Below are 14,431 nucleotides of genomic sequence, written 5' to 3' on the forward strand. Positions count from 1 at the left end.
CCTGTGCACCGCAACGGGAGAGGCCACAGCAGTGGGAGGCCCGCGTACCGCATTAAAAAAAAAAAAAAAAAAAAAAAAAAAAGGTGATGGTGCTAATGATGGGAAAAACAATTTGGTTCTAGCTCAGTTTTTTCTCATCTATAAAACACTTAAATCCTCTGCACACAACTCACTAGTACTAAGGGGAAAAAAATGTGAGGCTGTCTAATAGTCATTTTTATACAGTACAGGGTCATTTTTGTACAGTTAACTTTTAAATTTTTTTTAGACAACATTTAACAGTGAGTTTTAATTCATATAGAACTTTCCCAGTAACGGGGGGCAGTAAGTCCCCGATGATGTCAGTGGCCACATAATTCCTGGGATCTAGGCCTGGCTGTGCCCCTAACCTACTCTGAGACCTTGGGAATGTGATTTAACCCTTTTGGACTTGGGCTCTCTCTCTGTGTAATGAATTAGTGAATTTAAAAGGTATGTCCCAGTTCTAAAATTCTTTAGTAACTCAAAGCACTTCAAAGAAAAAGATAACAAAATAGGTCTTTTACAGATAAGGGAGCTGGAACCATGACAGAATTTTCTTAGCATAAGCAAATTATTTATAGCCCTCTGGTTTATTGATCCTTCTTTAACTTTCCCGATTAAAAAAAATTGAGATATAATTTACATACCATAAAACTTACACTTTTAAAGTGTCCAATTCGGTGGTTTGTATTATATTCACAACTTTGTGCAACCATCACCACTATCAAATTCCAGAACATTACTCCCAAAAGAAATCCGTACCCCTTAGCAGTCACGCCCCACTCTCTTTTCTCCCCCCAGCCCAAGGCAACAACTCAGCTATTTTCCGTCCCTATGGATTTGCCTATTCTGGACATTTCATATGAATGGAATCACACACTATGTGGCCTTTTGTGTATGGCCTCCTTCACTTAGCATGTTTTCAAGGTTCATCCATGTTGTAGCATGTATCAGTACTTCATTCCTTTTTATAGCTGAATAATATTCTACTGCATGGATACATTATATTTTGTTTATCCATTCATCAGGTGATAGATATTTGGCTTGTCTCCATTCTTTTAGCTATTATGAATAATGCTGCTATGAACATTCACGTACAACTTTTCATGTAAATATATGGTTTTAATCCTCTTGGGTATATACCAAAAAGTGAAATTGTTGGGTATATCATAACTCTATGTTTAAATTTTTGAGGAACTGCCAAAGTCTTCCCCAAAGCAGCTGCACCATTTTACATTTCCATCAGCAATGTATGAGGGTTCCAATTTCTTTGCATCCTCAACAGCACTGTTGTTTGTCTTTTTAATCTAGCAATCCTAGTGGGTGTGAAGTGTATCTCATTGTGGTTTTCATTTGCATTTCCCTAATGACTAATGATGTTAGCATTTTTTCATGTGCTTATTGGCCATTTGTACATCTTCTCTGGAGAAATTTCTATTCAAATCCTATGTCCATTTTAAAATGAGGTTATTTGTCTTTTTATTGTTGAGTTATGAGAGTTCTTTATATATTCTAGATACTAGACCCTTATCAGATATATGGTCTGCAAATATTTTCTCTCATCCTGTGGGTTGTCTTTTTACTTTCTTGATATTGTCCTTTAAAGCACAGAAGTCTTTTGTGGTTGCTGTAGTCCAATTTATCTATATTTTTCTTTTGCCGCTTGTGTTTTTGGCATCATATCTAAGAAACCATGACCTAATCCAAGGAAGCATTTTATAGTTTTAGTGCCTACATTTGGGTATTTGACCCAGTTTTAGTTGATTTTTCTATATGGTGTGAAGAAGGGATCCAACTTCATTCTTTTGCATGTGGATATCCAGTTGTCCCAGCACTATTTGTTGAAAAGACTATTCTTTCCCTCATTGAATTGTCTTGGCACCCTTGGCAAAAACTAATTGACACTAAAAGTATGGGTTTATTTCTGGACTCTCAATTCTATTCCATTGATCTGTGTGTCTACCCTTATCCCGGTAGCACACAGTCTGTTTACTGTAGATTTGTAGTAAGCTTTGAATGGGGAAGTGTGAGTCCTCCAGCTTTGTTCTTCTTCGAGATTGTTTTGGCTCCTCTGGGTCCTGTGCATTTCATGAATGTACCTTTAAGTGGCCCTGTCCCGGTGGTATTTTCAGGAGCCACAAACCTTGCCTGATATAATATGGGAGCTGTAAAGTGGCATGGAAATTTAACGCAGGTTCATGTTGGTGCACCGAAAAAACAGCTATAGGGGAAGATGATGGTTTTTTCATTTTCAGTCATATTCGATACAGCTTTAATAAAATGAATGTGGTTTTGTTAACTGAACATCATTCTGTAATTGCAAAAAAAAGTTGCAACTGTTTTTGTTGGCATTATGAATGCTTCCAAATAAATATAACTTATTTAAAAGTATCATGTAGGTGTGTCAAGCAGTTAATAACAATATTAAGCTATTTTTTCTGGATTTTTAAACATTTTTAGTATTTGTCAGCTTTCTAAAATTTACATTTGGTCCTGATTTCAAAGCCTAAATAAATATTCACTTTTGTACCCAACTTTCTGTTCTTTTTTTTTTTTTTTAATGTGACCCCTCCCCCAAATGTCTAAACTTCAGGCCTCATAGAACCTGGACCCAACGCTGCACACTGCCAACCAGGCTCACCTACAGGCTGACTCAGGCACGAGGGCCCACCAGGAGCACACACAGGAGACCCCACAAGGCTCCTATAAAGGAGTCACAGAGGGAGGAAGACGCTTGGGGCAGCCACACATCTCCGGCTGCTTCCGGGAGAACTCAGAGGCCCCTACCTGGTCCTGCCAGGGACACTCGCAGTACTGCCCACGCCCACCTGTCCTTACACACATGCACGCCTGACCATCCTTGTGCATCCGTCACCACAGCCATCATCGTTCCCTGCTCCCCACCTCCCTCCTACAGCCAGCAGCGAGAGGTGAGGTGTTGAGGCCCATTTTCCCCAAAGTCAAGCCCAGGGAGGGCTGACGTTCTGCCCCTGGGGCCATACTGCCACTCTGAGGGACCAACGCTGCTGGGAATGGCAGGAGCCCATGAGGGAGACATGGGGTGAAGGCTGGTCACGGAGGGTTTGGGGGCGGTGGGCAGTCCGAGGGGAGGGGGAAGAGAGAAGGAGAGGAAGTTAAATGAGAGACACTATCTCACTGAATCCTCACAAAATATTATTCCCTTTACGTAGATGAGGGAACAGAAGCTTACAGAGGGAAAGTGACGAGTTTACACAGCTAGTAAACAGCAAAATGAGATTTGTACCCAAATCTCTCAACCAGAGGACATTTTACTCCCCAAGCGACCTTTGGCAGTGTCCAGAGACCTTTTTGATCGTCACGAATGGGGAAGGGGTGCTACTGACATCTAGTGGGCAGAGGCCAGGGATGCTGGTAAACATCCTACAGTGCACAGGACAGCTCCACAACAAAGGATTATCTGGTCCAAAATGTGCAGAGATTGACAAACTCTGCACTTCCCCGGAGTATTCTTTACCTTGGCCCCTTTCTAGACTTCCCCTGGCCTAAGAGATCTGGGATCCACTTGCCCAGGGGTCACAGGAAGGAACAAAAGGAACAACTGTACACCCCATTCCCAGCTTAGGTACCAGGGTCAGTGCTCAAGCTATAGATCTGACAGCCACAGTCACCAGTTTCCCACTATGGCACTTCTAGTCTCACTCTCCCTTGTCCATTGGAGAGAGGAGTTCTGATCTGTGGAAAAGATAGCCTGCGGGTTGCACTGTTTATCATCACTCCAAAGCTGGCTCTGTGCCCTGGTTAGGTTAGCTTCCAGATGTGGCCACAAGATGGCACCCCAACCCACCAGGAATGTGAAGGCTCTGGGCCTGGGAGAGAGCATATGGCACGGGCCAACCTGGACCAAGGCCTGGGGGTTGGACTTAAGCCAGTTCCAGAGCCTTGCAGGACCAGATCTAAGGCCTGCAAATGCCAGGTGTGAGAACATAGGCCAAACTTGGCTTCAGGACTCCCTTCACCTTTTTCTTGTCTACACCCAGCCCCAGCTCATCCTCCAGCCCCTCTCATCAGCCCCCTCCTCTAGCCTGAACAAGAGAAATTACAGAGCTGAGGTGCTATGATATAGGGCTTATTATTTTTCATATCCATCAATAAAGAAACTGACGTATAGAGAAATTGAATAACTTGCCCAAGGTCATAGCTTGTCGATGGTGGAGCTAGGATTTGAATACAGGTACCTTAGTTCCAGAGTTTTTGCTCTTGACCACTGAATAACACCACCCCACTGGTAGTTCACTGCACCCTGCACTGCTCCCTGGCCCTCAACAGCCAGTGATCCCAAAGAACCTCTGGCACGGGACCACAGCTTTCCTCTGCAAGGGAGGGGGCAAATGGCTGTGAATAAGGGGGACTGCTCACAAGTGGAAAGGGGTGAAGTTCTCAGCTGGGCTGAGGGTCTGTGCTTAGTGGTTGTTGGTAAGAAGCTAAGGCTCAGTTCAGTGATTCTCCCTCCCTACCCCATTTCTTTGGGGCCTTTTCCCTTTTTTTTTCTATGTTGCCTTCTTTATTTTTCTAGGCTTTCTGCAAATGCCAGCCTTCTTACGGTGTGAAGGGGAAGTGAGAGAAGGGACTTTTGTGTCCCTGCTTAGGATGGAGAAGGGGGAGATCCTTTGAGGCCTGGGGTGTCATCAAGGATGAAGGTGAGAATCCTAAAGTGGGACAGCGTGGAACACCTCATGGGCAGCTACCCTCTCCCACCTGGAAGGCTCCTCTCTCTGAGCCTTCTCTGCTTGCCTCATAGGGGATTTTAGGTGCGATAGATACACTTTCACACTCCCCCTCCCTCCAACCCTGGCCTGCCTCTTTTACTAGCCCTTCAGGGCCAGGCCTGACCAGGGCTCCTAATAACCCAACTTTACCCCTTCTAGGAGCCCTTGGCCTCTCTCTGCCTCTTCCTCTGCTTCTCCCCACCATCTGGGGCATGCTTCAGTTCCCCATTATGGCTCACCATGGGGTAGTGGCCTGAGTGGACCCTGCACTGGCTCCCCGAGAAACCCTGGGTAAGTCTCCCTTTGACTCAGCCTGGGTTAAGGGCTCCAGACTCCTGTGGCCTCTGACACTAGGATGCTAGGATCCTAGCCTCTCTCCTGGCCTTTCTCAAATCATCCAGCCCTTAATGAGGAGCTAGTGTATGCTGGGCACTCTGGAGGAAGCAAGCAAGAAGGAGCCTTGGAGGAGCTGATAGTCCTTTTTTACTGGGAAATGAAATAAGCTATAGTGAAGGTTAGGGAGCCATACTCTGATCCATGTGGTCCCGCAGGAGAGGGAAGAGGTGGAACCCTGGGCCCCTATGGTTGGCAGAATCGCAGAAGGCTTCCTGGGGGAGAAGAGGGACCAGACAACTGGCTGGAAGGAAGGGAAGGTTTGGCGAGTCCTCTGTCTTGTCTCTCCGCATCTTGATTTCTCCCGGCTGTGTGTGTGTGTGTGTGTGTGTGTGTGTGTGTGTGTGTGTGTGTCTCCATCTTTCTGTGTCCATCTTTTTCTGTCCCTTCTGGGGACTCCATTTCTCTGTTTTATCACCTCCTTGGATTGAGGCAGAACTTTCTGAGAGAACTGTGTCCTGGGAATCTGAATTTGAGCCAAGCTGAGCTGCACTGGGTCTGGCTTCCTCATGGGTAGGGGACAGGGCTCACAATGGTCAGGGTGAGAGGGACACTGAAACGCACTCTCATCCCTGTATTACTCTGAAATAATTGTATTGAAGGGGAAGAAGCTCCCATTTATAAGAACACAGATCAATCTCTGGAGTGAGGAGGTGCCATCCTGGCTCCAGACTCCAGCTCTCTCTGCCTCTGCCCATCTCTGCCCCTGTTTCTGCCATAACTCTGCCTCTCTCTGTCTTTCCCCTTGTCCTTCTCCCACCCCTCATCTCTTGCTCTGCCCCTTACCCCTCTCCAAACCTCTCCATTCCTCCAAACCTTTGCCCCAGCACACACAGATTTCGCTGGGCCAAGTGAGGAGAGAGATGTCTGCCACACAGTTTCATCCCCAGGCCCACAACCAGGTCTGTGGGTCAGTGTCGAGGGACAGCTGTCTGCGCAGTTAGCAAGTGCCAACAGGTAAATAAGAGCCTCATGTCTTCTTAATTAAATAGCCCTTTGCACAGGCAGCCTTGTGTTCGATTGGGCTGGGCTGGATCAATAAGTCTCTTTCCAAGTGCGGCCACCCCTGGAGCTGGGCCTGACCTCCCCAGCCTTGCCCAGACCCACCTGCCCACTTCCCTGACTGCCCGGAGCCCCTGGAGGGCAGAGTCTCTTGTGCCCCTGTGCCTGGGACAGAGCCTGGAACAAGTAAGGAGTGAAGAAGTGATTGCTCGATTGAGTAAACTGAGGCACCGCCAGCAAACGTGGTCCAGGAAGCCTCGGAGGCCCAGACTGCCACCCTCACCCCAGGATCAACTGTGAAGCCAGGAATCACAGCAGGGGGCTGCTCCTATCCAGCCCCCAGACACAGCATCAGCTTCCCATCCAGGGCAGCTGAAGCCCTACGGAGAAAGGTGGGCTGTCAATGTTCGCGACCACTAGAGGCAGTTGCTTCTTCTGACCTCTAAGGACAGAATGCCCTTTTCACAAGGGATCCTCACCTAAGGATCCTGGGCTAATGTGGGAGGATCAGTGAGCTGGGGTCAGGATGGCAGAGCGTGTGGCATAGTAGAGGGCTTAGAGGACAACACAACCTATTAGAGGTGTGTGCTGTGTATAGGCGAGCGCGGGGTGTGTTATTTTGGAATCCATGAAAGAGGGTACCTATGGAAGCTCCGGTTTCCCTGCAAGGGTCGGTATTGAACAGCTGCTTGGAGCGGTCAATACTGGTCCGGGTCGAGGTTTCTCTGATAGCGGTCAGGGGTGTCTTGTTTCACTAGGGAATCAGACAGTCCCTAGTTTGGAAAGACACGGGCGGGTACCGACGCCCTTCTCACCTCAGTCTGACCCTGGGGCGCGGGTTGAGACGTCTCCCGGAGCCCCCGCCCACTGAGTGGCGCTCCCCGGGGGCGGAGCGTCGGCGGGTCCCCCGGAGCCGCAGGATCGGTGCCGGGCTGGCGCCCCCAGCGCCGGGGTTGAGGGAGGCCGGGCTCCGCGCGGGGCTGGGAGGGGGGCGCGGAATCAGGGCTTTTTAGGACCCAGCGCGGCGCCTCCCTCCGGGGGCGAGTGCGGCTGCGCGCGCCGTGTGCCAGTGTCCGGAGAGCGGCGGGCTGGACGCGGACCGCGCGAGCGAGCAAGCGAGCCAGCTAGCCAAGCAGCAGCCCCGGCAGCAGCGGCGTCGCGGCGGCGGAGGCCGCTCCGCGCCTCGCCTCTCCGGCCTCACCAGCCTTGCCTCGCCGCGCCCGGACCCGCCACCCCCGCCTCCCCGGTCCGACCGCCGCGGCCCCCTCGCCTCGGCCGGCACAGCCAACAACCTGCCCCAAGCAGGGCTCAGAGGCACCGGAGTCAGTGCCCGCCGGCCCCGCAGACGGAGCCCAGCCCGGAGAACCCTTTCCGGCCCCGTGGAGCTCCGCAACAGTCCCGGAGCTGTCCCTTCAGCACCGCCGCCGGAGCCGAGTCGGAGCGCAGCCCAGCGGAGAGCCCCAGGTCCAGCCGGAGCGCACCGAGCGCAGCGCTCCGCAGCAGCAGCACGGAGCAGCAACCCTGGTGCCCCTGCCCAGGGGGCCCGCCATCTCCTCCGAGAGGCGGGGAGAAGGAGCGAGGAGGGCGGGCGGGCGGGCGCGCCCGCCGCCGGTGGGGAGCAGGCAGTCAGGCAAGGAGAGGGAGGGGGCCGGAGTCCGCCCTGCGCAGCCGGGCCACGCAGGGAGGAAGGCAGCGGGCATCCATCTCCTCCACGCCGAGAGCGCGCTGCGGCGACCACCTCACAGCAGAGCGCGAATTTCCAGATTCCCTCTCCTCCCCTCCCTTCCCCCTTCCAGGGGCTGGTCTTTGACCGGCCCTGGAAAGCAGCTGACCTTCCCCCCAAAAGCTTTGTGTCGATTTCTCCATTTTCCCGCTGAGATGGGGACGGGAGCCCGGCCCCCCCACCCTCTTGTCCCTCCTCCTGGGGCTCGCCGCTGAGCGCCGCCGCCCCCTTCCTCCCTTCCTCCTCCCTCTCTCCTTCCCTTCTTTCCTCCTCTGCCTCCTCCGCAGCCGGACCAGCTCCCTCCCACATCTGGCGCCTAGAAACCCTGGGGATCCCGCGCACACGCCCTTGGACCAGCACCCGACAGAAAGCGCCCTGAGGGGCTTGAGTCGCTCTGGGGGTAGCCAGAGCCGCGGTCCTCTGTCCCCCCGACGGCTGGGGGGAGGGGGGAGGAGGTTGCGCGCCCCCCTCCCCGGCGCCAACTCCCCCTGGCGGCCGCTCCCATGGGTGTCGCTGGGCCGCGCCATGCCTAAGGAGGCGCCGCGATGGGCCAAGGGGACGAAAGCGAGCGCATCGTGATCAACGTGGGCGGCACGCGCCACCAGACGTACCGCTCGACGCTGCGCACGCTGCCCGGCACGCGGCTCGCCTGGCTGGCAGAGCCCGACGCCCACAGCCACTTCGACTATGACCCGCGCGCCGACGAGTTCTTTTTCGACCGCCACCCGGGCGTCTTCGCGCACATCCTGAACTACTACCGCACTGGCAAACTGCACTGCCCTGCCGACGTGTGCGGGCCACTCTACGAGGAGGAGCTGGCCTTCTGGGGCATCGACGAGACCGACGTGGAGCCCTGCTGCTGGATGACATACCGCCAGCACCGCGACGCCGAGGAGGCGCTGGACAGCTTCGGCGGCGCGCCCCTGGACAACAGCGCCGACGACGCGGACGCCGACGGCCCCGGCGACTCAGGCGACGGCGAGGACGAGTTGGAGATGACCAAGCGCCTGGCACTCAGCGACTCCCCGGACGGCCGGCCCGGCGGCTTCTGGCGCCGCTGGCAGCCGCGCATCTGGGCGCTCTTCGAGGACCCCTACTCATCCCGCTACGCGCGGGTAAGTGACAACTTACCCATCTGAAGAGCCGGGCGGGGAAGTCAGGGTCCTCTGCCTCCCGAGGGCAGGGGTGGATTCGAAAACTGGTGCCTAGGGAGTCAGAACTGAAAGGGGGGGTGTTTGTGCGTGTGTGTACGTGACAGAGTGACTCTCCTGAAGGGTGACTAGCTTTGTACCTATGTGAAGTCTGTGCCTGTATTCCAAATTTAATGTGTATGGATGAGTATGAATGGGTGTGTTTGTGTGTATGAGTAGATTGTGTGTGTATATTTATGTAAGTGTGGTGGTGTATATTTGGGTGGGTAAGGTATGTAGTGGGAATGAGTGAGCATGTGTGTATGTTTGAGTGTGCAGGAGTGCCTGTGTGTGCATATTTGCGTCTCTGCAGGTGTACAGGGTGAAAGTGTGAACTGTCCTTTAGATTTTGGTGTGGGGAGGGAAGCTGGAGCCCTTCCTCTCTCCCAGGTAAGGGCCACCTGGAACCAGCCAGGGCCCACAGAAGAGGGCTTGAGACCTGGTCTGCTGCCTGAGAGAGACCACCCCTCCCCAGGGAGCAGCTTCAGGCCATGAGGAGATGGTCAAGGGGGAACCTTTATGGCTAATTAATTGGTAGATAGTTGAGGAGGGAGATGTGATACCTCTGAGACCTGCTCCTGGGAACAGAGCCTGCCCTTCTGCCTTGTCAAAAGGAGAGGATGCTTGAGGGGGCCACTGGGCTTCTTCCTATGCTTCCTCTCGGACGTGTCGGGGCAGAGAAGGGGTCTACGGGGGGGATCTGCGAGGACAAGTTTTGTGAGAGGTGGGTGTGTCTTCATCAGCCACTCCCCTTTAGTGACAGCAGCTTGTTGCCAGGGAGAAAGGGCACCCTGCTGCCGACCTTGGCCCCTCAGATGGCCTCTCTGACCACTTTCCTCAACTATAAAATGGGAGAGGGGGTCTGGTAAATTCTAAGGGTCCTTGCTGCTTTAACTGAACCCCAAAGGGAGACACCAGTAGCAGCCACCTACCCTGGAAGACACGTCTTGCTTTTGCTGGGCTCTGTCCTCAGAGGCCTGAACCAGCCCTGTGGCATGAGGGGAGGGGTCAGAGTTGGGAATTTAAAGCAGAGCCTCTCCCCCATGTGTGAGCTACCCACTAACCCCCTACCAGTCCAAACACTGCCTCTGCTGCCCTGCTCTCCTTTACTGCTCCACATCCCTTGCCTCCTGCCCTCTGGACCCCAGGGATGGAGGTTTGGGCAGGGGAGGGGGCAGGAGTGTCTGCCCAGCTGACTCCAGTGGGGAAAGGGGACTGGAGGGTGGGCACTGAAGTGTCCATGGCAGAGAAAGGCTGTGTGTAGGCACAGGCCTGGTGGATGTGTTACTAAGATAAAACACTCAACGTTTTAGCATCTGAGGGAGGGGGCAGCAGGTCCTATATATTAAATCTGAGCTCAGATGTGCGTGTGTGTGTGTGTTTGGGGGAGCACAGTAGTAGGGAGAGAGTTAAACCCCCTGTTTTGAGGACCCTGCCCAAGGTCACCCGGGGAGTTAGAGGCCAAGCAGGATTGGAACCCAAATCTCCTGGGACCCCATCCTCCACCGAGCTGGCCCCCACCTCCCTGCCATCTCCAGAGTGGACTGAGACGCTTGGAGGTCTCCCCTCCCCTCCCCTCTCCTGACAGAGGCCACCAGAGCCAGGGGATTATGTAACTGGAGGCTATGGCTGAGCTGTGGGGAGGGGCAGGAGGAAGGGGACTGGGAGGTTGAACTGGCACATGTGGGGCTGGGGGCATGCGGGGCAGCGGCCTGGGTTAGAGCAGCTGCCCATTCAGCCTGCATTTGACCTCGGACAGCATCTCACCACAACCACCACCACCCCTTTGGCCCCAGAAGCAGAGTAGGCCCAACTTCCATAGGGTCCTCTCAGCTTTCGGGTTCCCCAGCAAGAGGCTGGGCCCCCAACCCCTCTCCTTGGGCTCAGCTTTAGGGCTCTGGCCTGTGCCCCTGAGCTTCAGGATAGGCAGGGGTCACGTGGGGCACGTTCCAGCCCTCTGCCCTGTCCATCTCCTCCCACTGGCCGTTCCTCTGCTTTGGGGTGGCCATCACCCCATGCAGATAAATGGGTTGGATAAATGGGGTCTTGTTGGTGTACAAAACCTTCCAGAAAAGTCCTGGCTCTCTCCAGCGTCCACTGAAGAGCAGATTCTGAGGGAGAAGCTGGGCAGTAGGTGGGGGGGTGGAGGTGGGTTAGAAGGTATCGTCCCACAGCCTATCTGTGCCACCTTCCTTCCCCCGTAGGCACACAGGGTTGTTCTAGCTCCCTTAGGTGACAGATGAGGACACTGGGGCCTGCCCAAGGGCACGCAGGAACTGAGGGCAGAACCTGGATTAGAACCCAGGCTTCCCGCTGCACGGCTGGCTGGCCTAGCTGCATTGCGCTGCCTCTCTGCAGCGCATGTGCGCAGAGCCCAGTCGGCTGCCCGCCCGCCCTGCCCCCTCCATCTCTGCTCCGCCACTGCTGTCACCTTTGTTTACCCCTCCCCACGCGGGCCCCAAGCCGCCTCAGATTTGTGGGTGGGGATTTAAATGTTTATTCTGGATTCGAGACCAGAATCCTGTGTGTGACACTGTAGATGTGCATGAAAGAAAAGCTGTATCTGTGAGAATCTGTGTAAGAGAGGTTCTGTGTGGGTGTGAGAGGTTCTTCATGCGTGTGAGAAAGACCATATGAGTGAGACTCTGGGAGTGTGTGTGTGTGTGTGTGTGTGTGTGTGTGTGTGTGTTGAGACTATGTGAGAGAGATTCTGTGAGTCTCTGTATCAGAGAAATTCTGTGTGAATGTGAGAGAGACAGATTCCGTGTGTTTTGAGAGATGGACTTCGTGTGTGAGAATGAGACTGCGTGGGAGAGAGTGCGTATGTGAGAGAGAGAGACTGTATGTGTAAGAGAGATGCTGTGTGTGTTTGTGTGAGAGGGAGAGAGAGAGATTCTTGGGGTGTGTGAGAGACTTGAGGTGAGTGTATTTCTGTGTGTGGCAGGCGTGACACTGTGAGGCCTTGCGTGTGAGGCTGTGTGCACGAGCCCATCTGTGTGTGAGGCTGTGTGGGGTGAGGGCCCGATATGTGACAGAGACCGTGTGTAGTGAGGGGTGTGTGAGACGGAAGCTGTGTGTGAGAACCTGGTGTCAGTGTGGCTGTGTGTGCTCGTATGTGAGAGAGGCCCTGCATCGCCTGGGTGTGTGTGCCTTGAGGAAGATGTAACTCCAGACCAGCCTCCTGCCTGCTGCCTCCATCTCCTGGGACCCCTGAGCTGCCTTAGTGAGCGGTTTTGCCCCCCATTCCCCATCCTCAGTGGAAATACTGCTCTAGCTCAGGCCAGTTGGTGCACAGGCCAGGCAGTGAGGCCACCCCTCTGCAGGCCTTAGCGGTGGCCCTGGGAGATAGGGGCTACTTGGCTGGGGTGGAAGGTCCCATCTGAGCTCTTCGGGAGTAATGGTGCTAGCTGGAGCAGCGGGTTCCCTGGCCCCTCTCTCCTAGGGTTTCCTGGGCCCCCAGCCCAAGGGGGTAAGGGGTGAGGAGGTGAGCCGGGACAGGGTAGCCCAGCTTGTCTTCTGGGGTGAGGGGTGTTGTCCCAGACACAGAAGCAAAGGATGATGATGACACTTTGCGGTAAGGGCTGAAGGGGCTTCCTGGGACTATGAGGGTGGGAACTACCCCAGGGGAGGTAACACTGGGACAAGTTTTGAGGGGCAAGTAGGAATTAGCCAGGCGATGGTAGGGGACGGCAGTGCTAGCATGCAAAGCTGTGGAGGTATGGGAGCAGGCAGGGCTGTGCTGGGGCAGCCCTGGCTTGAAACCTGCCCTCCTGTCTTCCCCGGGGACCAGCAGAGGTCTGAGGCTCTTGGCTTTTATCTATGATTTTCATGTTGTCATGAGGAACATTGTTGTGTCAGGTCACACACCACCAATGGCAGTCCCTGCGCTGCAGGCCAGAGAGTATCGTGTGTGTGTGTGTGTGTGTGTGTGTGTGTGTGTGTGTGTGTGTGTGTGTTGATATCTGTCCCTCAAAGTCCCTTGACTTTCTAATGACAAAGAAGGGCCAGTGGCCGCACGCTTGGGAAGCCTCAACTCTCCTCTGAAGCCAGGTCTCTGTCTCTCTGCCTTGTCCTCACCTTTTGGGGACCTGATGTAGTCCTCTTCCTCCTCAAATCCCTGGGTAGGAATCTCACCTGGAAGCTGGGATGCAGAGACCAGCCAGAGACTTCCGGTCCTCCCTTGGGTCCCAGCTGACACTGGGCTCTTGGCTTGGCTTGGCGTACAGAGGGAGTGGGGACAGAGATGCTATCAGGGACTTCCTAAGCATCTTGTCCCCCACCTCAGAGCCCACTCCCCCAGGTCAGGGCCCCACCTTGAGTCATGGTAACATGTGAAGGAGACCCATGAGCAGTGGAGAAGGGCTGGGTGTGTCCCCTCCTGCCACCCCAAGTGCTCCCCACCACAGTGTGTCCCCCATTCAGTGTTTTTCTCCTTCCCACGATGCTTTTACAGGTGTCCTCGTGTCTTTGAATGGTACTCCAGCCCCCCACCAGCTCCCCTCCCAGTAATGAAAATCACAAACCAAGTGTCTTCTAGTCAGAATCTTTCAGCCTCTTCGCCTCTAAAATGGGCATAAAGATAGAACCTGTTCCAGAGGGTTGATGGAGGGAATACCTGAGTTATCTGCATCTTGGTGGAGAGCCCCAAGCCACAGGGCCTGGCATGCAGTAAGTGTTCAATAAATGTTGGCTGCTGTTATTACTCCTACTGGTTGGATTATCCTTTTACTTCATGACTCTCTCTAGACTCCATCCTTTGCCCTCTGTCTCCATGTCCACTATCCTGGTTCCAGCCTGTGGAACCTGGAACCTGGTTCTATCCTGTGTCCCTCAGTCCCACCTCTCCTGCAGCTTCCTGACTGCTATCCCACCTCCAGCCCCTGGCCCTTCCATTTCATCCTCCACTTGGCAACCACAGAGGCCTCTTTAACTCACAGATCTGTCAGCTCACCTCCTTGCCTGCTTAAAACCCTTTGGTGCTTCCCCGGCCCATAATGTGGCCCTCAGGCCCTGCCTGCCTCTCTAGGCTCCTCTGGCCTGGCTCTCTCCACCACTCACTGAGCTCCAGTCATCCTGGCCTTATTTCAGTTTCTTGCACATGCCAGGTCTCCCAGCCTCAGGGCGTTTGCATATGCTGTGCCTTCTGGAGCACTCTTTCCTCCTGGTTTGCCCCTCTTTATCCTTGACATCCCGCCTCAAACATCAGTTCCCTGGCAATGCCTTCCTGGATCCCACAGGCTGGGTCCAGAACCAGAGTCCTTCCCTTCAGAGAAGCGATCTAGTTTGTAATAAAATGTTCATTTGCAGCCTTGCTTCATTCCAGTTTGTCTCCCACTCCAGAGTCTAAGCTTCTT

At 54.0% G+C, this 14,431-nt stretch overlaps 2 protein-coding genes across 4 annotated transcripts in view; one reads left to right on the forward strand and one right to left on the reverse strand.

The window, feature by feature from the left end:
• The window catches only part of SERGEF (secretion regulating guanine nucleotide exchange factor), a 307,372-nt gene that overhangs the window by 23,186 nt on the left and 269,755 nt on the right, over positions 1-14,431 (reverse strand). The gene's annotated exons all lie outside the window — the stretch shown is intronic.
• Positions 8,424-14,431, forward strand: part of KCNC1 (potassium voltage-gated channel subfamily C member 1) — a 43,686-nt gene continuing 37,678 nt past the window's right edge. For both annotated transcript variants that reach the window (XM_007113209.3, XM_028501277.2), the window contains exon 1: positions 8,424-9,002. In XM_007113209.3, the coding sequence (XP_007113271.1) occupies positions 8,433-9,002 (570 nt within the window). In that variant the 5' untranslated portion in view covers positions 8,424-8,432. The remainder of the gene's footprint in view (positions 9,003-14,431) is intronic.

Source organism: Physeter macrocephalus, chromosome 16 (assembly GCF_002837175.3).
Source record: "Physeter macrocephalus isolate SW-GA chromosome 16, ASM283717v5, whole genome shotgun sequence".
NCBI classification, from domain to species: Eukaryota; Metazoa; Chordata; class Mammalia; order Artiodactyla; family Physeteridae; genus Physeter; species Physeter macrocephalus.